General features: G+C 52.7%; 1 protein-coding gene across 2 annotated transcripts; it reads right to left on the bottom strand.

The window, feature by feature from the left end:
• Window positions 1-1174: 1174 nt before the first annotated feature.
• On the bottom strand, window positions 1175-22523 carry MASP1 (MBL associated serine protease 1). Of its 2 annotated transcripts, XM_066556626.1 has the most exons (11): window positions 22263-22523; window positions 19980-20205; window positions 13124-13301; window positions 12741-12872; window positions 12069-12265; window positions 11624-11771; window positions 11038-11156; window positions 10095-10173; window positions 5655-5792; window positions 4612-4686; window positions 1175-2166 (listed from the first exon to the last, which is right to left on the bottom strand). In XM_066556626.1, the coding sequence occupies exons 1-11, from the start codon at window positions 22520-22522 to the stop codon at window positions 1271-1273; spliced, it is 2448 nt and encodes an 815-aa protein (XP_066412723.1). In that variant the 5' UTR covers window position 22523; the 3' UTR covers window positions 1175-1270. The 2 variants fall into 2 exon arrangements, with proteins under 2 accessions (XP_066412723.1, XP_066412724.1); XM_066556627.1 differs by lacking the exons at window positions 1175-2166; window positions 4612-4686; window positions 5655-5792 and adding an exon at window positions 7956-8502.
• Between the last annotated feature and the right edge of the window lie 317 nt (window positions 22524-22840).

Below are 22840 nucleotides of genomic sequence, written 5' to 3'. Positions count from 1 at the left end.
AAGGAGAAGGTCCTGCTGAAGGAAGGACAGCTCGCCTGACCTTGTTCCTTGTTGGGATTTGTCTGCATGGGCTGTGGAGAGGAGCTGGGGAGATATGAATACTTCTGGTGTATTAGATGGATTTGAGTCAGTCTAGAAGGACTTGGACACCTGCAATAGGCCACAAGAGCCATGAACAAACACTGAACATCACTGGTAACCTGTAAATCAGCAAAATCAGGGGCCTCAAAAGCAGTGAAAAGGGACTAGGTTCTTGCAAGAATGAATAAACTGTCATGTGGGACTAACCAGGCCCCTGAGAAAGAGATGAAAGCAAGAAAGGGTGTTTTATATGAAATGATTCTGCTGAAAATAAGTATTGCTTAGATACAGCTGATGTGAAGCTGTCTTGTAATGGAAAATTTTCCTTGGGAGGTCTGCTGTGGCTGGAAACCACAGAGCTAATCTCAGGGTGGGACTGGAGAGGGCTTCAGGTGACAGAAGATTGGAGAAATTTTTGTGGCTGGAGGTCAGGGTCATGCTGAATTCAAACCATGCTCTGTGTCCTCATGTTCTCTGTGGGTCACTCATCCCACATGGTGGGATACAGGTATCCCATTTGGGCTGGTGCTGTCTTGGCAGCCATGGCTGAAGTTTAGGGTTAAATGTGGATGCATCCTCACATCTTTGGGGCCAGGTGGATATCACCTAAGATGCTACCAAGAAGAGATGTTTATTTGCCTATAAAAATAATGGCCAATTCCCAGGACTCTCTCACTACTCCTTGCACAGAAAAGGGCTTCACCAGCATGGGGAACCTGTGAGGTCCAGGCCTGCCCACATGGGTTTCCTGCACTGTCCATAGGCTCTGAAGCTCTGTAGTTGCATCTTCTGATAGAGAGATCTGGCCAGAGAGTCCTGGGGGTGGGGACAATTCCCTGTACACAGCACAAAGCTTTGGTGTCAGGGAAACGCTGCCTCAATCGCTGTGCCTTTTTCATGGCTTGGAGGGAAGTTCCCTGGAGTGTGGGTGAGGTTTGCAGATGGGCAGCACATGCAAAGGACACCAGCTGAGATCTTGTCCTTCGCCTCCTCCTTCCAGCTCCCTAGCAAGCATTTCCTAAGAATGCGAGTGAAGGGATGCGGGACCAAGTGAAACAAATGACCTGGCAAGGGCTTGGCATGCGCGGAGTATCGTGGCTATTGCTTGCGAAAGACCCGAGTCTGGAGCACATTAAACAATAACAACAAGAAGAAAGGGAGCCGCGGTGGCAGCAGGCTGCTTAGTCACTCATCTCTCCAGCTCTGGGTCCAGAAATGTCCATCTCTCTGAGGAGCCTGTTTTCTGCTCCACCCAGTCCACGTAGTTGGAGACCTTGGTGTACACACCGTACACCTGCTTGCTGCCGCACTCCTCTGGGCCGCCCCACGAGACCAGCCCTTGGGCCACCCACCTCCGTGTTCCTGGGTCCTGGATGACGAAGGCTCCCCCGCTGTCCCCCAAACAAGTGTCCTTCCCCCCCTCGTAGTAGCCAGCACAGAACATGTTCTCGGTCACGCTGTAGTTGCCTGAGCGTGACTCGTAGCTGGTCTTGCACTCGGCGTGCAGCACCACGGGCAGTTTGACGTACTGCAGGATGTCAGACAGGGTCCTCATGCCTGAGCTGATGATCTCATCCACCGTGATGTTGGGGTTGGAGATCCCCCAGCCAGCCACCAGCCCCAGCGTGTTGGGGTGAGGCCCCTCCAACTCGTGCTCAAACTGGGGCAGGCAGACAGGCATGACGTACTTCCCCATGGTCACTTTCTCCTTCAGCTTGACCAGCGCGATGTCGTGGTTGTAGTTCTGGATGTCAAATTCCTCGTGGAGGATGATCCTCTCCACTGTCCTGTTGACAGCTTCCATCTTGTTCCTCACATCATGAAGGGCCAGGTAGACGGTGACGTGCTCCTTGGAGACGGGGATGACGGTCTTGTCCCGCCGCTGGGACCGCAGCACATGGGCGGCTGTCAGCACCCAGGACTCTGAGAGCAGGGCCCCGCTGCCAAACCATTTGTCGTTGGGCACCCGGGACATGTCCTCCACCACGATCAGGGCCTGCCAGGGGAAGAAGCCAGGCTCCGCGTTCCGCCCGCCGATGATGCGCTTGATGATGCCAGGCAGAGGACGAGCTGGCCGGCCACACACTGGGGACAGAAGGGACAGCACAGTTACCTCCAGCTTATTTATCTAGGGAACAAATGAAAGGAGACGTGTGGCTGGTTATCTCCAAACCAAACACTCTCTTTTGTCCTTTTTGGTTTTGGTTTTTTTTTCCATTTTCAGTTTCTGGAGGGATTTGGCTAGATCCACACCACTTCAGAAGCAGAAAGGCCAAATGAGTAATCTTACAGCCTCATTGTGACCTGTGAGCTCACCCAGCCCTTCCCAGACCTTTCAGGCACTTGCTTGGCTCCTGCTCAGTGTGCCAAGAGACCCAGGGGAATGATGGTGGGAGGACTGGAGCTTGACATCAACCCAGTCTCACCCCTCACTGAGACCTGTCACGAGGTCTGTGTTCTCACAGCCATGGCATTTGCCCTCCTGGAGCTGCTGTGGCTGGAGAAGGCTCAGCCATGGGATGTTGCCTAGCACCATGGGCTTTACTCCTGCGTCTCATCAGCCACAATTCTGGCAGCCAAACCAGAAGCTCTCTGCTCAGCTCTTCAATAGACCAGAATTAATGCCTGAAGAGCCCTGACATGTTGCCTGCTTTGTTCCCAGAAGCACGGTGTTAGGAAGATGAGGGAATCAGGATGCTGAAGGTGGCTCTGAGAGGTTGGACAGGGTGGGGAGGGACAATCCTGTCCCTGGGGAATTTAAGCCTTGGGATATGGCTGTTGGTGGTGGGGCTGATTCCTGCCTGTGGCAGCACTGTGGAACATGTCTCTCAGGTGGCTTGGGAATGCTGATGTCACTGTGAGGTTATGGAAGCCTATTTGGGCTTGTCCTACATCTGAAAGAGTCCCAAATCACAGCAACTCCGGTGCTGGTCTCATCCCCCTCAGTCTGCAAAAAAACCCCAGATCCTCCATGGAAAGTGCTGGGACTCTGCCTCAATGCCACCTGTGCTGTGAGGGGAGGATGCAAAGCCTCACAAACAGAGGCTCTGACCCCTCAGGTGGTGGGGTCAGGGTGAGAATCAGTCTTGGAACCAGGGCAGGAGCACTGGAAGCTGCTACTGTGGATTTGTTGAGGCTGGGGTCTGTCTCTAGGAAAAATGTAACTCTAGCAGGGAGAGAACATGGTGAATGTGTCTCTGCATGTGCTCCACACCCCTGTCTTTCCCAGTGCTGAAAGGAATCAAAAACATGCTCAGGAAAAGAATTCCTGTGTCCAGCCCAGCTGCTCTGCTGCACCGAAGCCGATGACTGTCCCAGGGAGATGCTTTTAGAGGAAGTGCATACAGCCAAATATTTATTAAATTACATATCAAAAATGCTGACCAGGCTGCAAATGCTCCCACTAATGGCAGAGGCAGGCATGGAGCAGAGGTTCCTGGAAGAGAGGTTCCTATTGATGGGGAGGTGCGTGAGACACGGGAAGATCTGAAGAGCAGCTGGCCAGCTGCTGCCGGCAGATGCCGATCTCAGGAGAGCATCACCCTCTCTCTGGGATTTTCCATTTTCCTGAAGTCTCTCTGACTCCTGTCACTAATCACAAGGCCTGGAAATGGCCCATGAAAGCAGCTATGGCCCCAAAGCTGTCCCCGTATGCTCCCAGCTCAAATTAGTTCAGGCTGAAACATCAAGCAGAGATGCAGAGAGCAGCTGCCACAACAAGAGCAGCCACAGCCCTGGTCTTGGAGTTTTGTGGGATGCAGAGAATCTTAGGAGTCCTTCCTTTAGCCTTGCAGTGTCTCAGCATGGCCGGAGAGCAGATACCCTCCATGGGGTTGGGCCAGTGTCTGAACCCAGGGTGGTTGCAGCTGCAGCTGCTGCATGGCATGGATGCCTGCACCTCTCTGGAGAACCATCCCTGCACATCCCACTACAGCCCACACCCAAACTGCCTCCAGGCCCCTGACGTGCCAGCCAGTCTGGCCCCATGCTTGGTCAGAAATTCCCAGAGACTTTTGTTTAATCCCAAGCAGGTGCCTGGCCTGAAAACTTGCTGGCTGCAAACATTTCTGCCACTGCTCAAAGACTTGGGACTTTTCCTTCCCTGTAAAGCAGTTTGTTTTTTTCTGGAAGGCTTGAAGAGGTGATAATTGCTACTGGATGTGTGCACACTGCCAACAGGAGCTGACAGCCAGGTAATGCTCTGCTCTTGGCTAAAGCCATCTCCAGGGATGCTGGCAGCTGAGCATGGCCAGTGGGCGGCTGGTTTCCTTGTGTGCTGGAGTGGGGAGCTTGGGGAGCCCTGACAGCTGGGATGGCTGTGACCCCAGTGCCACCACTGCACCCTGACCCCCTGGGCCTGCTGGGATAGCAGGAAGCCTCTGTCCCCACCACCCTGCTGGCCACGCACTGTGGCACTTGGGTATATATAGCTGGCACTGTCACCAGGAGCAGGGTTCCTGCATGGCAGCATCCCCTCCCTGTGTCCCTGCTCTGCACCCCTGGCTGTGTGAAGCCACCCCAGCACAGTACCTGGTCTGCAGGATGGCAGCTTGGTCCCCAGCTCCTCACTCCTCCACTGCCCCAACGCATCGCACGTGTAGGTGGCTGCAAGAGAGCAAAGTGTTAGCTGGGCTCTGGTCCTGGCATGAGGGATTGTCTTTTCCAGTGAGGAGACCTTGCCTGGCTGTCAGGGCCCTTTGAACCCTTTGTCAGAGCAGGAAGTGACCTCCCTTTTAATGCCCTGGCCATGGTAGCCCTGCCTCCATGCAGGAACATGTCTCCATCCTCAGTTTCATTGCCTGGAGCTGTCTGGAGGGCTGTGCTATGGCCTCAGCCTCTGCTGGCAGCTTCCTCCATATAAAAATGCTGCCAATGCCCATTCTGATAATTCATATGTGATGCTGGGACCATATGCAGGGAGATAAAAGCAGGAAGACAAGAATGTGAAGAATTCTTTTGGCTTTGGTTGCTGAGGGAGGAGAAGGGAGAAGGGCTGGGCTGTGTATGCACCCTTTCTACTGTCCAGAACTGGATCTGGAGGGTACAGAGAACTGTGGTGCTTGATAAACCACTTTCTGGTTTTTCTGTGGTTGTGGGCTAAGGGGGATGGCAGGAAAAACTCAGTCTGATATGATCCCACCACTATCTGTTCAGCTTTGTCTGTGCTGAACATTTGGGTGCTGGGATGAGGAGCCTTGCAGAGCCCTTCCAGAGGCTGCTGGACCTGGTACTCTCTCCAGCAGCAGCTCCTTTCACAGAGACACAGAAAAGTTTGTAGTCTGCAGGGAGCAGATGGCAGGGTGAGAAGGCAGAATGCAAAACAAACACCCACACCGCTCTGCCGAGGCTGTGAAACACCCAGGCAAAGCAGCCAGCAGGGCCAGCTCCATCCTACATCATTGTGGAGCAGGATTTGTCCAGTCTGACAGTCCAGGCAGGGCAGACACAGGTTTTTTGGTATGTGCAGCCTGTTTGCAGAACACTCTGGAGCTGCCATCCCAAGCTCCCCCTCTTGCATCCCACGTGCCCACCCTGGCTGTGCCGTGGGGATGTGGCCTGGCCCCACTGCTCACCGGTGCTGTTGGGGGCCATGTGGTAGTAGGGGTGCTGGCAGTGGTACTGGATGGCTGCCTGGTAGGTGGTCAGGTTGTTCCTGGTGGAGAAGGTGACAAAGCCATGCTCCAGCTCCGGTGGCGCCTTGCAGTCAGCAACTGAAAGCCAACACAGAAGGGGGGTTGGACCCTGTGCTGTATCTTGGGGTGTTCAGCCAGCCTGCAGGCAGGTAGTGCTGGGCTCTGGCCTGGGATGGTGCTCTTGTGGGGCACATCAAGGGCCTATATGATGCTGTGTCCCTTTTCTCTGTGGCACTGCAGGGGGCTCTGTCCTGGCAGGGCAGGCTGGCTCTGTGAAACCCTGCCATGGCCACCCTGCACAGACAGAGCACTCGGGTGGCACCAGGAACACCAGCAGCGTGTCCTACCCACAGGCTGTGTGACCACACTCCCACTGGTGGAGACCCCAGGCCTGGGGGCCCCTCCATGAGGGAGCAGGATCTCTCTGCTGCACCAGTGGGAGGGGAACAAGCCTGTCCTGGCAGGTGAGCTCTGTGAGATGGTCCCACAGTGTGTCTTTGCACTGTAGAAGTGTGCAGGGAGAGGCAGGCAGTGATTCACCAGCTGTGCATCAGGGGTGCTCCTCTGTGCACAAGGCTTTGCTGAGAGCACAGCCCTGTCCTTCCTGCTCTGGTTTTGCTCACCAAACAGTGCTGAGGAGCATTTACAGATCAGGTGGAACAACCCTGGGTCCTGGCTGTCCTATGACAGCAGGAGATGAAGGACACGGAGAGTGTGCCTTGGCTGGTCTGCAGGCAGGGGGGAGGCCAGTACATGTGGGTGAGACCAAACCTGCTCCATCCCCCAAGACATCAGCAGGGATGGCTCTGCATTACCAGTCCCTGGTGTTGACTCAGGGTGGGATAGAGGGAGAAGAATTTTGCCCTTCCCCATGGCCTGTCCATGGTTCCCTTTCTCCCCATGACCCCCCAGAGTGCTCTGCCCAGCCTCTCCCCGTGGCTTGTCCCCCATATTAGGTTAGTGCCAAACACTCCAGGGAGGATCCCAGGCTGTGGGAGGGTTCATCTGTCAAATCCAGGAGTCACTTCCTTGGAGCTGAGCCTCCCTCCCACGTGGGCAGTTCACAGCACATTCAGGTGATGCTGTGCAGCCTTCCCTTACCCCATCCTGGGTGAGCTGCCCCAGTGGAGGGCAGGAACCAGGGTCTGATCCTGCCAGGAAATGCAGTGCTGTGCAGCTGGGTTCTGCTATGTTTAGGATTAGGGGCTGAGTAGGGAAACAGTGACTTTGCAGTAAGTCACAGTGACTTTGCAGTAAGCAGGTCCTGTGGATCAGGGATGATGTGAGGTCTATTGGTTCCCATGTGCTCCAGGATGTGAAGGGAATGAGGAGAGCAGTCCCAACTGATCCAGGCTAACAAAGAGAGAATTCACTGGACACATAGCTGGAACCAGGGATATGGACCACTGCTCAGGATTGCCTAATTCCTTGGGTGAAAAAAAACTGATTTATGGCAAAATACTGCAGCTCACTATTCACCAGGGTCCCCTCCACTGTTTGTAGAGACAGCAAGTGATGGGATGAGTGTGTAGGTGCAGGCAGGCTGGGTGGAGAGTCTGGGTACTTGTTTTCTTGCAGGAAAGAGGGAATGGATGTCAGGGGGCCATTCTGACCATCTCTACTCTGGGATTGTTCATGGCTGGAGGGCAGCATTCGTTACACAGCCTACTGCACAGCCCATCTCATCCCTGTGTGCCACTCAGACCTGGGCAGGCCTGATCCCTGGAGAATGGGCTCTTGCAGAGAGGTGTTGCTGCACCTGTGTCCCAGGTCCTGCTGAAAGGGTGAGGGGAGGGCATTCCTTCTGTGAACTTTTCTAGAGTTTTCCCTCAGGAAAGGGGCCATTTAGCATCTCTGTCTTTGTAGGACCAGAAGTGGACTGATGTCCCCAGCACACACCTCCTCCTCCTCCTCCTCTCCCAGCCTCTGGTCCACATCCCAGCATCCTCCTAAGTGGAGCCTCCAGTGCCCCAGGGAGAACAGTGTGTATTCCCATGGTTCCTGGGGATGTGAATGGGGCCAGATACCAGGCTCTGGCCTCTTTCACCTGCAGTCAGCCTGAGGCCAGGCTCTCCTCACCTCTGCCAGGCCAGCCATGGGGAGCAAAGGGGAAGCAGAGGAACAACCATTCCCCTGTCTCAGTGCCAGGGCTTGGTGCCTGCAGGACAGGGCTGGTGATGTCAACCCATCCTCCAGGCCTCCTTGTCCAGAGGGTCTGAAAGGCACCAGGACTCTTGGAGAGAGGAAGGGAAGGAGTGTTTCTTATTTGCAACACTGGGCCAGTGAGGAAGGACAGTGGGAGACTGAGTCCAACCCACCAACCCACCAACCGGGCGGCCGTGCCACAGTCCTCGCCCGGCTGCCTTGGAGGGGGAGCCAGGGCGGCCCAGGAGTCCGAGTGGAGAGGGAGGGATGCAGAAATGCTGGCAGCCAGCAGCAGCAGCACGTGGTGCCCAGGCAGTGGTGCTGGGGCCACGTGGGCTCCCTTCCCCTGGGGCAGTGTGTCAGTGGGAAAGGGGGGCTCGGCGCCCCTTTCCTTCACCCTTCTCGAGACGGAGTTAAGAAAGCACCAGGCGTGGGGGTTAAGAGTGCCATGCCGGTTAGACAAGCCACAGAGATGGATTTGGCAGCCAGGCCAGTGGAAAGGGAACCTGCCCTGGGTACTGGACAGATCAGAGGGGCATCGAGGCAGGCTGCCCGTCGGGGCGGCACGGCCGGCACCAGCCTCACGCGGCCACTCGCTCTGAGCCGGCTCTTCCCTCTGTCTGGTTGTCGGCTCTATCTGCAGCTGCATCGAAAGCAGAGGGGAAGGAGGAGAGCAGAGAGAGAAAGCCCAATTAGTAGATGAGCAGAGAGAGACATGCAGGAAACCCAGCCCCCAAAACACCAGAAATCGTTAATGAGCTCCCAGTGAGCTGTGCCAGGGTGCTGTGGATGCCAGCGGAGCCACGGCCCTGCTGGGGACCCCTCACTCTGCTCAGCCAGGGCAACCTGGGGGCAGTGGCTGGGAGAAGCTGTCACGGGTTTCTGTTTAGCCTCTCCAGGCTATGGAGCTGGATTTTATCCACTTTGCTGAGAAGTTTTCTATTTTCTGCATTGTTTGTGCCCTGCCTCGCACAGACATCCCAGGAAGGTGCAAGTCTGTAGTCTAGAGGCATAAATTACCCATTTAGGGGCTTCTTGGCTTTCCAAAGAGGTCTTAGAAATTTAGTGTAGTGAGTCATATTACACAAGAAGGGATTAGTTCCAGCCTAGCTGGAACAATGCAGGTAATCATTTCCATTTTCTCAAAAAATTAATAATTTTTGGTGTTAAAAATATTTACCTAGATTTTGTTCAAAGTTTTAGACAATGCAAAATTTTCTCTGATCACTGTTCAAGCTGGATAAAATCAATGGGAATTTGTGGTAGTGAAAGTGTAGGAGTGAAGAGTTCCTCAGTAGGGCAGAGGCATCACTGACCCCACAGCTTTTAAGGAGCCCTTTCAGTTATTAATCTATTTAGCAAGTCTGAGAGCCTCCCAGTTTCCATTTGGCCTGAGAAAACATGAATTAGAACTCCAGAAATACTCTTTCTTCCAAGGTAAGATGCACAATTATTAAAAGCATCTGCCCAGATGAGAAGAACCTGGATCCCAACACCCCTCCTGCCTCTCCTGGAAGGACCTGGGACAATCTCTGACCATGTTTGCTGCTTTTCTCCTCTCTGGGCCAGCCTTATAGCACTGAGCAGCAGTGAGAGCCTCCTTGTTCTCTGAGAGGTTTGGGTGAAAAGAAAAAGGTGTGATCAGGTACATATCTCACACCTGAGCTGAGGGAAGAGCTGGATTAGATGAAAGAAGAGATGATCCAAATTATCACCTGTCCTTTCAAATGGCATTTCTTTTCTTCTCTCCTTTTCTCCCATTTTAAGGTTTGGAAATATTTGGACATATTTCTCTCCCCTCTCACTTACCTGAGCAGTGCTCAGTTTAGGCTAGTACCCGGGACCTCTCCAATGCCCTGCATTTTAACAGCCTCCATTTGGAAGGAAATTTGGACCAGGAGCTAGACTATCCCACATTGTCCCAGGCTTACCTGACAGAGCCAGTTCTCAAGAGCTAGGCTTGCTGTTTCTTTGACAGGGAGACAGCAAAGTGGCTCACAAATCAAGTTATGAGTAATCTAAATGAAAGCACCAATCTCCTGCTTGTGGCATTTGGCCTGAGCCCCGTTATGTTATCCAAGAACAAGCCAAAAGAGCTTTGCAGGGTTACGTAGCCTCTCTGGCTGGGTTTGTGTCTCTGAGTAAGGAACTCCACTCTGGCAGGGCAGCTCCCATTAGCATGAAATGATTTTAGCAGGAAAAGGACATTGGCAGGGTAGGGAAGGGTGTCCTTACTTTTGCAGATAGGGATCTTGTTACTCCATGTGCCATCCTTCAGACACTCGATCTGGAAGGAGTCACTTTCCACGTTATCCTGTGCAGAAGGTACCAACAACAACAAAAAAAACCAACAGCCTATCAATGTTCAAAGCAAAGAAACAAATCTCTCAATAAAAAGGGAATTTTTTGGTGATTTAGTCAGGTTATAGCTAGCATCCCCTGGAAGAGGACTTTTTTAGCTAAAAATTGCAATAAAATAGTAATGAAAAGCTTGAGGCGTTTTCTTGCTGCCAGCAACTCTGTGGCACGCTGAAAACCAAAGACCTGGAGTCACTTATTCCTGTTGTAAATGATGGGATGGGTAAGGAGGCAGCTCTGCACGAAGGATGGGACTGAGAGGAGATCAGAGAAATACCCAAGTCCATGTTGGAAGTCAAAGTGGGCTACTGGCTTGGAGGGAAGACAGCCACCCCATGAGTCAGCCATGCTCTCTGTGGTTCTCAGCTGTTTCCCAGAGAGAGCCTGCCAAAGTCCTGCCCCCCTTGACTCACTAATGCTGTCCTCAAGTCCCCGAGGACCTCCCAGTCAGTGGAGGCTGGACTCTGCAGGGCTGCTGAGACTGTGCCCACTGAGGTGGGGGGCAGGCAGAGCCCTGGCAGCTGCCTCAGAGTTTTTGCTGATTTTTTCTCTGGCAGGGGAGCCAGGCCTGACATTCTATGAGGTTGCTGGCTTCAGAGGGGTGCTGAGAAGGTGGCTCAGGGAAGTGCTATCTCCTCTTTCCCTCTGTATCTTTGGAAAGGAAAGGTGTTGGCTCTCAGAGGAGGTGTTTTCCTTGCTCCTGGGAAGGGGATGAGGATGATGTATGGTTGTGTTCATTCTCCCTGAGATGCAATGGCTCTGAGAGGAAGCATCCTCTTCTTCCTACCCATATTCCCAGCTCCATGTTGTCAACCCATACCTTCAGCACTTTGTATCCAGTGTTGCAGCTGATGACAACCTGGTCTTTGAAGGTGTACTTGGCTTGAGAAGGCTCAATTTTCCCATTGATTGGTGGCTGCACCAGTGGGCACGGGTTTCCTTTGAATAGAAAGCAAATGATGCTAAACAGGGGAATAAATGGAGCAAATGTACAGTCCCAGCTCTTCCACCCAGCCCATGTAGCAGAATTTGAGCATCTCTGCCCTGCTTTTACCCTTAGTCTACACTGGCATGGCTCAGCCAGGCATGGAGTCTCCATGTCTTGCCTTCAGTCTGTAATTCTCTGAGCATTACAAATCTGGGAGCTAATAACAGTACCTTGTGCAATTATCCTGCCCAAAATTGCTCTGCTCTGCAATATAGTCTTGTTTCAGAGCCCAGTTGTTGTAGGGAAAAAAAAATCCTTTGGAGGGAGGGCTCCATGTTACTTTATGCCTCTCCTATTGTGATTTTTGGAACAGATCCTTTCTGGAGACAGGATCACAGACTACCAAATTCATGCTGTCTACCTTTATAAAGCCCTCCCCATTCCCAAGCCCAGCAAACAGGAAAGCAGCAGGAGTTACCAATTGCTGTGTATGACAGCTTCCAGCCCCTGTTCTCTCCAGAGTTGTCACTGTGGAAGCGGATCTGCACGCTGTTGGTTTGGGTTTCAATGCGTCCTGGGGACTTTTCTCCACAGAAAGGTCCAAACTCCTTTTGGCCTGCTTTGATCTGCCAAGGCAAAGATGAGGGAGGGATTTGAGGGGGCTCTTTGATCCCTGAGGCCAATGGATGGTGCTGGAGTAGGGCTTAAGCACCATGTGTTGGGGGGATGTGAACAGAAAGAGGGTCACTGTTGGCTGGAAGGGTCACAAGCAGATGTGGTAAGTGACATGGGGTGATTAGAGCACAAGGCTCCTGCTGATTCTGTCATCCCTGTTTAGACTGCGGCGATTCTGATCCCATCACCAGAGCACTGGGGACACAAGAGGTGAGTATGAGAGGAGGAGAGCACAGAGCCCAGCTCACCTTGATGTGGTCGTATGGACAGGTCACCTCGGGGTGGTCTTCCACATCAAAGCTGTCCTCAAAGTTCAGGGTGATGAAGAACCCCTCCTCCAGCTCGATGCGGTACAGGCAGTCCGAGCTCTTGGGGTAGGGGCTGGGGAAGTCGGCGCTGGTGATCACCCCGCTCCTCTGGGTGTAGAGGTTGTCACTGCACTCCACTGAAACACAGCCGTGGCTCCATCAGGGCCCTGACAGCCGTGTCCCAGCCATGACCATGCTCAGCAATCCTCCCAGTGGAGTGGGGTCTATTGGGCAGATCCATGGATTCCGAATATGGGTACATGGATCTCAAATATGTGTCCATGCAAGGAGAATCTCACACAGCCAACTTCCAAATATGCCCATGGCACAGAAGCCCTGGGCTGAGAGCTAGTCCCAGCTAATCTACATGATGCAGATTCAGAGCAGGGACTAAAGCTTTTCATTTTTCTGACTTGAGGAGATCTACAGAGCTTAGCTGAGGAGTACAGCCCCTGGGAGAAGGAGACCCACACTACTGGTTTGTAGGAGAAGAAGCACCTCCACCCTCCTGGCAGCAAAAAAAGGGCTGCTTTGCCCGTGCTTGGAAGGTGGGATGCCTACTCAGGGACCCTCTGTGTGCCCATGCCTGGGTGTGGGCTGTGCCTGTGGTACCTTTGCAGGTCCTGTTGTCGGAGTGGAGGATGTAGCCAAACCTGCAGGAGCAGTAGTACCCGCCAATGTAGTTGTGGCAATAGTGGTCACAAGCCAGCTCCTCATCACTCTTCTCCTGGCACTCATCCACATCTGTAATGGAGTTAACAAGGAAGGGAGGTCACCCTGAAGCTCTCCACATGTCACCCTTTGTGGGGACATTTGTCATAACAACGAGAAATCCGTTATCCCATGTGGTGGGTCACATGAGCACCCACATGGCCCAAGGGCTGCACATGAGTTCTTCTCTTGCCAGGGAACCCGGAGCTGACCTGAGACGTGGTCCCTGCAAATCTGGTTCCCTGTCCTAGCAAGCTGGCCCTGCAGGCTCCAATGCTGCTTACCCACAGCAGTGTAATGGGCATCGAAGCCAGTGAAGCGTTCCTCGTTGGAGAAGTCAGACCTGAAGGTGAGCCCCATGTAGGGCCCTGGGGACAGGATCACTTGCTGTCCTGGAGCCTGCTCTGTGTCCGTTGTCTCCCTGCCACAGAAGGTTGCCAGCTCCTGGTCCTCCGTTTCAATCTGTTGGCAGAAAGAAGGGGTGAGCCTGGAGAGCCTGCTGTGTGTTCCCTGGGGAAGTCAGGCTGGGACTGGAATCATCCTCTCTATCCAGGAGCTCACATCTCTGCCTGTGCTTCCCCAGGCTGTCCCCTGCCAGGACTCACCAGTGTCTCCATGGGGCACAGGGACTCAGGTCTGCCTGTTCTGCCTGGAGGGTCTCTGAGGCAGATGCCAAGAGCCCTGGCATCCTGGGTGTAGGGAGGAGCTGGGGGATGTAAGGGGAGGATGCAGGGTGGGAGCTCATTTGGGACATGGGATGAGATCATGGAGTGGCAGTGCAGAAGAAGGGATGTGAAAATCAGCCCTGGGCTGTGTCATTCCCACTCAGAGTTGGTGGCACCTGAGATGCTTCCCCTCACCTCTTCCCATGGCTCAAACACTGATCCATCTGTGAGAGGGGCCTAGAGGAGTTCCTGCCTATTGGTTTTGCATCAGATCAAAGCAGCAGCTGGAATTTCTGTCCCTTGGGCTGCCTTGGACAAGCTTGGTCCTGTCCCTCCCACCCAGGCTCTCTGTCTGGCTCCAGAGCTGTGGTTCCAGGCACTGCTGGGACTCTGACCGTGCACCCAGAGGGCTGAGGAAGGGGAGTGATGAGCCAGGGTGCACTGTTGTAATATCAGCACATTCAGTAGTCTCTATGTGCATCCCTTTAAAACAGAGCCTGATCTGTGCCTTAAAGCACTGTAATCCCTGCAGAAAACCCTTCAGTTTTCCCTGGAAACCCTCTCCTTTCCTTTTTCTTTGCTGTTTTCTCCAGCATTGATCCACCTCCTTCTCCTACACATCCCCTCCCCAGCCCCTGTCTCAACCACGACCTCTCCCAGGCAGTTCCCAGCACCCTGCCTGCTTTCCCCCAGGGATTTGAATATGAATAAGCCTCGGCAGAGGAATGTGATGAGCACCACCAGGCAGCCACCACTGCTCGAGCCAAGCCACTGCTATTGAGACTGTGATGAAGTCTGCAGCCCCCCAGCACATGCCTGGGGAAAACAGTCATCTGCTGGGGGCCCGTGGGGTCCTGGAGGTGCTGGAATTCTGTCCCTGGCTTGCTTGGCCTCAGCAAGAAGAGACCCTTCTCTGACTCCATCCCTGTCACCAAGAGACCCCCAGGATGTGCCTGCTGGGGAGGGTCTGGGCTGAAAGGGAAATTTCCCAGAGCTGAACAAACAGGCGGAAACTCGTTCACACCAGGGAAAGCCAACATGGAAATGGCAACTCAGCATGCCTTGACATTGCCTCCAGATATTTTCCATCCTCTCATACAAGCTGGAGCTGGCCAGAAAAGAGAGACACTTTCCGATGATAAATTTTGGGAATTTCGAGAAAAAACACGCACCCTGCTTTGGGGACAAAAACCCAATTGATTTTTTTTTTGTGTGTAACAGCGTTCTGGGGCAAAAAAAGAAAACAAGTAATTTGGGCTCCATCTGGTTTCAATCCCTTTGAAATATACTGTGGTGCTTTAGAATTGCTTTTAAATCTGAAAGATTGTTTTGAAATGAAATAGTGTTTCAGACTGAAAAACAGGAGTGCCATCACCAGAAGCAAAGGAAAAAGGCATTTCAGCCCTGATGCACAGATTTGGTAGTGCCAGCACGTGGAACACAGCCCCTTCCACAGAAAATGCTTTTTCTTAAGGAAATCTGTGGGAAGGAGGAATTTCCAGCCAGCTGCTCTGTGTGGGGCTGGTGGCTGTCACCCTTGCCAGGACTCAGAGTCACCGTGTGAGCTCCCATTCCTTGCCTTCAGCCCCAGGGGGTGCAGGACCTGCAGTGCAGCATTCCCAAAGTGCTGGAAAACCTTCCCAATGCCCTGTGCCTCTGCTGGAGGATGCTGCAGCCATGGGGCCAGCCCCAACACTGCCCCCAGCATCTCTGGATCCAGCCCTGGAGCAGCAGGATGGGCCCCGGGAGAGCTGTGCTCTCCTCACTGGAGGTATCCACAGCCCCTTATCTGAGACGGGTCCCATGCCCCGAGCCACAGGGAGCAGAGGCAGCCCTTCAGCAGTAAACTAAACAGAGAGGTCATCATCCCTGGTTAATATTTGCTGCTTCTGCTGGGGACTGTATACTTTTTTGTAGATCATTTACATCCAGCGAGCAGGCTGGTAATTAAATCCTGGTTGTTTGTTTGGAGTTTCTCCCTCTCGGGTCACGATGTCGACGTTTTCACTAGAGAAGATGTGTCCCTGAGGGAAATATCAATTGCCACAGAGAAATTCCCTATAAAAATACGCTGAAAGAATCTTCCTTTGAAAAATAAAATATAGCAACACCCTTGTGCCTTAAATTTACCCATGCCAATGCCTCCTGTTGTCTTCTCTGTTTTTTCTTGCATCCTCAGTCCCTCGTTAAGACTTCTGCCCTTCTGGATGGAGGCAGATTGGAGTCCTTCTCTGGCTGTGGCTCCATCCCTCTGCATTTGGGCTGGTGCTGTGGCTAACGGGTGTCCCAAGCTGTGAGGCCCCTCTCTGCCCCACAGTGATTCCCCCCTTGGGCGAAGGAGCTGGGATGCCCTGGCTGGCAGGAAAGGCTGGCAGGAAAAAATGCTGTCCCAGGGCATGGTCTGTTGGGGATGCCTGGGAGCACTGACACTCTGGAGGTGCCTCCTGCAGCCAGGGGGTTAATGAAATGCCAGAAACACCGAGGGGAATTTGGCCCTGCAGTTTGGTGTCTGCTGCCTGAGAGGAGCAGCAATACGGAAACACAGCCGCCACCCGCCCCCTCTGCAGCCCTCCAGGAATGCACTAATTGGACTGATGAAGGCCAAACATACCACTTGTAATATATATAAATGGCTCATTAGGCAGAGAAATCGCAGTGCTGGGCTGAAGACACTGGGAACATGACATGGGGAGGAGATGCTCAGAGCCAGGGCAGGGCATGAAGCGGCCCCCGCCGAGTGGCCCCGCAGAGTGTGGCAAGAAGGCAACACCCAGAGCAACGGGGCTTTTTTCCACAATGCTGCTGCTACTGACTGCTGGGAGTGAAGCGGGGACAGCCACTGCAAAAGCCTCCAACTCTCCTGGAGATCTTCCCCCCAAGATACATCTAGGGTCCTTTCATGTGCTGCAAACATGAAATTGCCCTGAATTTCCACGGGAACATAAATGGCAGCTCTGCTGCGGGTGATAAAGGAGGATAGCTGGTTTCCTGTGCTGTGGATTTGGCTTGGCTCCAGAGACTGCCCCCTCCTGCATGGTAACTGCACCCACGTGCCCTATTTCTGGGCGAGGTTTGTTCCCTGGAGGGGCTGGGGGTGAAAAGAGACCAGGCAGGATGCTGGGGTCCTGCAAGAGCTGATGACTTGCTCCCATGCCTGGTCTCGCTCCTCCCCCTGCACTGTCCCCAGTGGCACGGAGGAATGGCCAGTGCCACCAGACACCTCTGCAGAGAGCTATCAGGATAGGAGATACAAGAAGCAAAGCCCTGGGCTCTCCCAGCTGCCTCCTGCAGTTCAGAGTACTCCTTCTGGGACCCCACACTCCCAGGGAATGAATGACCCCCTGGCTGAGGCTGGCTGACAGGACCAGAGGAGGATGCTCTCCTCCTGAACCCCCAGTTCATGCCAAACCTTGATTTGTGCTTTTTCTCCCTCGTTTGAATAGAGGAAGGTGTACATGGGCCCTGTGCACCCTTCTTGCAGCCCCAGACTGGGCATGCACTGCCCTGAATAAAAAACCAAGCCTGTTCCCTGATCCTGCATGTGCCCTACCAGTGCCTCATCTGTCATTGATGGGGTGTCCCCTCATCTTCATTCCAACCAAGGAGCTGGCTGCCAAGCTCTTGGGGGCTGATTTCATTCCAGGGCTTGACTGAGCAATGTGCAAAACCCCACTGACAGCTCCCCAGGCTCAGATCTCTATAATAAACTTGGGGATTTACTCATGATGGCCCCTTAGAAGCCAGGATGCCCATCTCCCTGTCACTGTGCTCCTCAGTGACACTGTTCAAGTCATTTATAATCCTGATTTTATAGTCAGGGCTGTGGCTTTTTGGGTGCCCTGGGCCAGTGCTGCAGGCTTGCAAATCATGGTGAAATCCCCTCCAAATGAGGAACCCCCAGACTGGCTGCCTGCGGATGGTGATGAGCTGGGCAGAGCCTGCTGAGCAGCACAGCAAAGGGAAGGAGCAGGAAGAGGGCAGCCCAGGGAGGGTGGCTGCTCCATCCCTGTCCACATGCACCTGGCAGGAGGCTGACAGCAGCCACCCAAAGGTGAGAGGCTGTATCCAGTGTGCTGAGCCCCAGAGTTTGCCTCTCCAGCAAATTGGAGTTTTCTACCTGCATGGGGGGCTTCTCCAGGTGGGTATTGTGGGGATGGCTGTTCCTCCCATTCCTCCTGGCTCACTTCCTCACTGAAGTGCAACTCCTCTTCTCTGCCATGCCCATTTGCACAAACAAGCATGTGCTGTGAGCGTTTCTTTAGGAGCCACGTTCATTTTTTACATATATACACAGGGGCACGCGTGCGTGTGCATATATATAAATAAACAGCTATTGTTTTAATTAGCCATTGTTTCAGAGCTCTGGAAACTGTTCCCTTCTGCAGACCACCCCGAAGGCAGAGGTCTGTGTGGGTTTACAGCTCACATCACCCTGAGCTTGCCACTTGGGATGAGCTTCTACACTGCTTAAGAGCTTGGATGTGTGGGCAGCCAGGGGGTGAGGGAAGCAAAGGCCAGGGCACAGGGGCTTTTTGCCTGTCCTGAATTGAGTCCCCACCTGCTCAGCCCCTTTTTAACCTCCTTCTTATGGCGGTCAAGATGATGAAGACCTGAACAAACAAGAAGGTGTTTCTTCACACACACAGAAACAAATAATCATAAATTTAACCTGTCTAACTCTCTGGCATGTGGTGCTGCAGAGATTAAAGTTACCCATGAGCTCAGAAAGCAGTGGTACAAGTTCATAGATGGGGAATCCATTGAACACCATGGAACACAGAGCTCTGCCTGTGGTTCTGAGCTTCCTCACTGTCACCAGCAGAATATTACAGAGAAGCACCTGTATGTGCAGGTCTATAGCTATATTCTATAGCCATGCACTGTGGCCTCTGTCAAAGAGCCGGCTGATTGATGCTGGTTTTACAGCTTGCATTGGTGGAGACAGAGCTGGACACACAAACTCAAGGAGGAAAACAGCCACAGAGTCTCTAATTCACTGCTCTCCTTAATGTTTTCTAAGCCAGTGGTTTAGTAGCATCAAGATTGCACCCTTACCCAGCAGAGTAACCTCTGGATCTCCTGGAATCCATCCATTTTCATCACTTTCCAAATGTAATTCTGTGGTGGAGGCTCTGCAAGCTGAGTTACAGCCCTGAGCAAATTTATACAGCTGAGATCTAAATCCCTGTGAAAAATACCTCCTTCTTATGGAAATCCAGCAGCAGGGAGAGCTGTGGTGCCAAGTTGGCACCATGGCCAAATAACAGGGAGCCTTATGAAAAAGGAAAAAAGAGCAGGAGGTGAAGGGCAGGAGGAGGGGTAAAGCTTGGAAGGGGGAAAGTTTCCAAGAAATCTGTTCCTTGAGCTTACTGGGGTTTTAAAGCAATATATCTCTATATATGTCCCTGGGCCCTTGTGCTTGGAGAAGATCCAGGAGAAGCAGAAAGAGCTAATCAAACCTCAATGAGAGCTGTTAGTAGCAGGGTGAGTGCCAGCACAAAGGGGAAATTAAAGCAGGGAGCAACAGATCCTAGAGGAAAAAAGACACAAATGTTTGCTTTGTTTTCTTAGGGCAAGAATAAAATAATAATTTCAATTATCTGGCAACTAGCACCAGGGCCCAGTTCTGTGGTTCCAGACCTGGGAGCAAGCTCCACCTGCCTCTGTGTGAAGGAGCAGGGTGGAGCTTGTCCTGGTGATGATGTAAGGTGTGTTCAACCTAGAAAGCACCTGCTTGCTACTGCTGATCTGCCAGAAGCACCACACTTGAACATCTTCAGAGATATGGAGATCCACCCTTGTCCTGGATGTGAAGGAGAACCCTGCTTGGAGAAACCCGTGGTTTACAGACAAGGTTGCTCTGGGGCACTGCAGTGTGAGGCCACCACAGTTTTGGGTGGGTTACCACTCAGCAGAGAAGCAGACTGAAATATTTGGAGGTTTTGGTCATGACAGCTCCCTGGAAACTTCCATAGCAGCCTCAAGCTCAGGTCCAGCATTTGCCTTTTGCTTCCCGTGGGGCTGGACAGGGTGTCCCAAAGGCCTGCAAGGTGTGGACAAGGATCCAGGCTGGCTGCAAGAGGCACCCACAGCCATGGCCTGACAAAGTGTGCCCATCTCAGGGGATCTCCTTGCTGGCATCAGAGTGGCACAAACTGGTGTTTAGCCACAGGTGTTTTATCAGCCCAGAGGTGTGAAAATCCCATTGGGTGCAGTAAGAATTAGATGCCCAAATACTTTCTGAAATTTGTTCATTTCTGGGTAAGCTCTGACTCTGGTGTCCCACTCACTGTTGGTCCAGTGGATGCTGTCAGCTTACCTGTGCTCTCCCTGTGGTCAACTGGACTGACAACTCCTGAGCCCAATAAAATGGAGAAAATGTCTTGTTCCCAGCTTTTCCAGCACTACCCTTTCTCAGCTGGCCAAGCAGCTCTGCTGTCTATCCCACCACCTGCCCTGAGATGTCACAGCTCACCTTCACATAGTCGTATTCACAGAGGTAGGATGACTCCAAGTCAAAATGCATGAAGTACAGCTTGATTTTAAATCCATCAGGCACAGAGATGTTCCAGGTCATTTCTGAGTCGCTGGGATAGGAGTCAGGGAAGTTGGGAGACTGGATCTCCCCAAACATGTCTGTCAGCTCCACAGCATCTGCCACACAGAGCAGCAAGGCACAGAAGGGCCAGGCCAGGGGGTACCTGGAACACACATGTGAGGGGATGAAATGAAACTCTGGCAGTGACAGTGGCTGTGGAAGGCTCATCTATTTTCCCAAGTGGATCGTGCAAGAGGAGGTGTAGCACCATGGCACCACGAGCAACCCCTGGGAGGTGCAGGTGGGATCTGCATGTGGATCCCATGAGGGGAAAGTTCCTTTGGAAGGTGGGTGCCACAGGTGCCACAAGGGATGCAAAGGCACCTCCACAGCTCCCAGCCAGCCTGAAGTGCCATCAGGAGCTCGGTGTTTCCCGTGCTGCTGGAGCAGCAGCCATTGGCAACACATCCCTAAACTAATGGAGCTCTGGTGGGCAAATCTTCATTTAATGGAAGAATAAACATAAGCATGCTTAATAAAATAATGATGCTTGCTAAATCGATTTAGTGAAAGCATCTTGGCAATAACTGCTAAGTATCATTATTATTATTATTATAATCACTATTACTGCTGAGCCTCATCCTGCCAAATTGGGATCATTAACTCTCAGTAAATAGCACACATCTTTGCAGCTGGGCAGAGATGGAACCAGGCCTCAGCTTTGCAACCCTGCATGTTACTCTTCTCTTCTCTTCTCTTCTCTTCTCTTCTCTTCTCTTCTCTTCTCTTCTCTTCTCTTCTCTTCTCTTCTCTTCTCTTCTCTTCTCTTCTCTTCTCTTCTCTTCTCTTCTCTCAGAGGCTGAGATTCATAAAGATGTTTTGTCATCAAACCCATCTTTTAAAAAAATCTCAGTCTGAAGAGTTTGTCCCAACTTGTTACCAACTTATTTATCCCAGAGGAGGGCAGAGAGAACAGATAAATCTCTGGTGGTCCAGCTGACTTCCCAGCAGCTTCGAGCTTCATTTGCCATGAAAGGGAGCATGAGCTGAGTATTCCTCTGCACAAGGAGAGAGCACCACCCATGCTGGAGGTGTGAACACAACATCCTGTGCTGTTGCATAGGACCCAGAAAGACTCTTTACACGTAGTGGAGCATACAAAGGAAAAGAAACATGCAGGAAGTAAGAGCCATTAAACATTAAAATTTCTAAAATAGGCACTAAGGCCTAGCAAAGGCTTGTAGGTGTATACAACAGACATTGGAACTACTACTCACATGTACACCTGGTTTCAAAATCAGGGCTTGATTTAGGTATGCTGGTGAGGAAATTGAAGCTGCATTAGTGGATTATTTTTAACCTGTGTTCTTTCAAAACCAGGGCAGCAAATTTCTGGGGTTCATTTGTATACTGCCATCACTTTTCTCAGCTCTTCTTTACAAAGAAAAGTAAATGGGAGCTGAGAAATTTGGATTGGTTTTTCTTTCAAGCAGAGTGAGGTTGAACATGCCCTTTTCTGACAGCTGTTCTGAAACCACAAAAATGTGTGAAGGGAAAAACTGTTACTCCTCTGGTCAGAGTACATGCACGGGGCTGGATGCTGAGCTGGTGCAATGGGCATCACCTCCTCCATTTCAACAGGCTGTTTTCTTGTGCAGCTCTGCTTTCTCCGAAGCAGGGGAGGCAAAACAGCATCAAACTTCTTCCTCATGACAGGAAACTCTTAACCTCATGTGAAAGTGATAAATGACCGTGGTGTGCACAGAAACCCGAAGCCTGCGCTGCAGGTCCCACCTCGCTGTACCTCGGCCATGGCAGAGTGGTGCCCATGCCAGGATGTCCCTTTTGCTTTGCCGGGATATCCCTTTGGCTGTGCCAGGATGTCCCTCTGGCTGTGCCGGGATGTCCCTTTGGCAATGCCGGGATGTCCCTCTGGTTTTGCCGGGATGTCCCTCTGGCTATTCCGGGATGTCCCTCTGGCTATGCCGGGATGTCCCTCTGGCTGTGCCGGGATGTCCCTCTGATTTTGCCGGGATGTCCCTCTGGCTTTGCCGGGATGCCGGCGTGCAAGCCGGGCTGCGGCACGAAGCCGGGCCGTGAGCATTGCCTCGTTCGCTCAGGACAGGGGAACTGGAGCCGCGGTGATCATGGAGAATCCCTTCTCAGCAGCACACCCCCCTGCCCGGCCGTGCCCGTGCTCAGCCCGTGCGGGGTACTCACCTCATTCTGCTGCTGGGGGAGTTTCCCGGCGGCTTTGGTGCGGAGGATCGACGGCTCGATCCTTGCGGGGGACGGCTTTGCCTCTTTCCCAGCGCTCCGCTGTCCGCCTTATCTCTGTCCGGAGATTTGCGAGCGTGTGTGCGCCTATGTGTGTGTGCGTCTGGAGCTGTCTGGCATTTTCCATGCAGGTCACGCCTTCCCGTGCCTGCAGCCGCTCCCCACATCCAGGCAGGCAGGCAGGCAGGCAGACCTGCCCGCATCCGAGCCCTCCTCCCCGCCCGCCGCTCCCTCCTCTCCGCCGCGGGGCTGCCCTGCGCTCCAGCATTCAGCGCAGTTTTTGTCTTCCCTAATCTCCAGAGTTCTGTGTATGTGTGTGTGCCCATGCACATTGTGTTTTCTCTCTCTCTCTCTTTTTTTTTCCTCCCCTCTCACAGCCTGCTTTGCCAGATGGCTAAAATTTGCCTCTCAATAGGGTCTGAGGCTCCAGCAAAAAGAGAAGGCAAGAATGTGCGGAAAAAAAACCCAAACAAACAAAAAAAAACCTGTGCCGGGATAAATAGCTTTAGTGGTGGTGCTGC

The sequence above is a fragment of the Molothrus aeneus genome, chromosome 10 (assembly GCF_037042795.1).
Source record: "Molothrus aeneus isolate 106 chromosome 10, BPBGC_Maene_1.0, whole genome shotgun sequence".
NCBI classification, from domain to species: domain Eukaryota; kingdom Metazoa; phylum Chordata; class Aves; order Passeriformes; family Icteridae; genus Molothrus; species Molothrus aeneus.
This window is presented reverse-complemented; position numbering and strand designations above follow the sequence as displayed.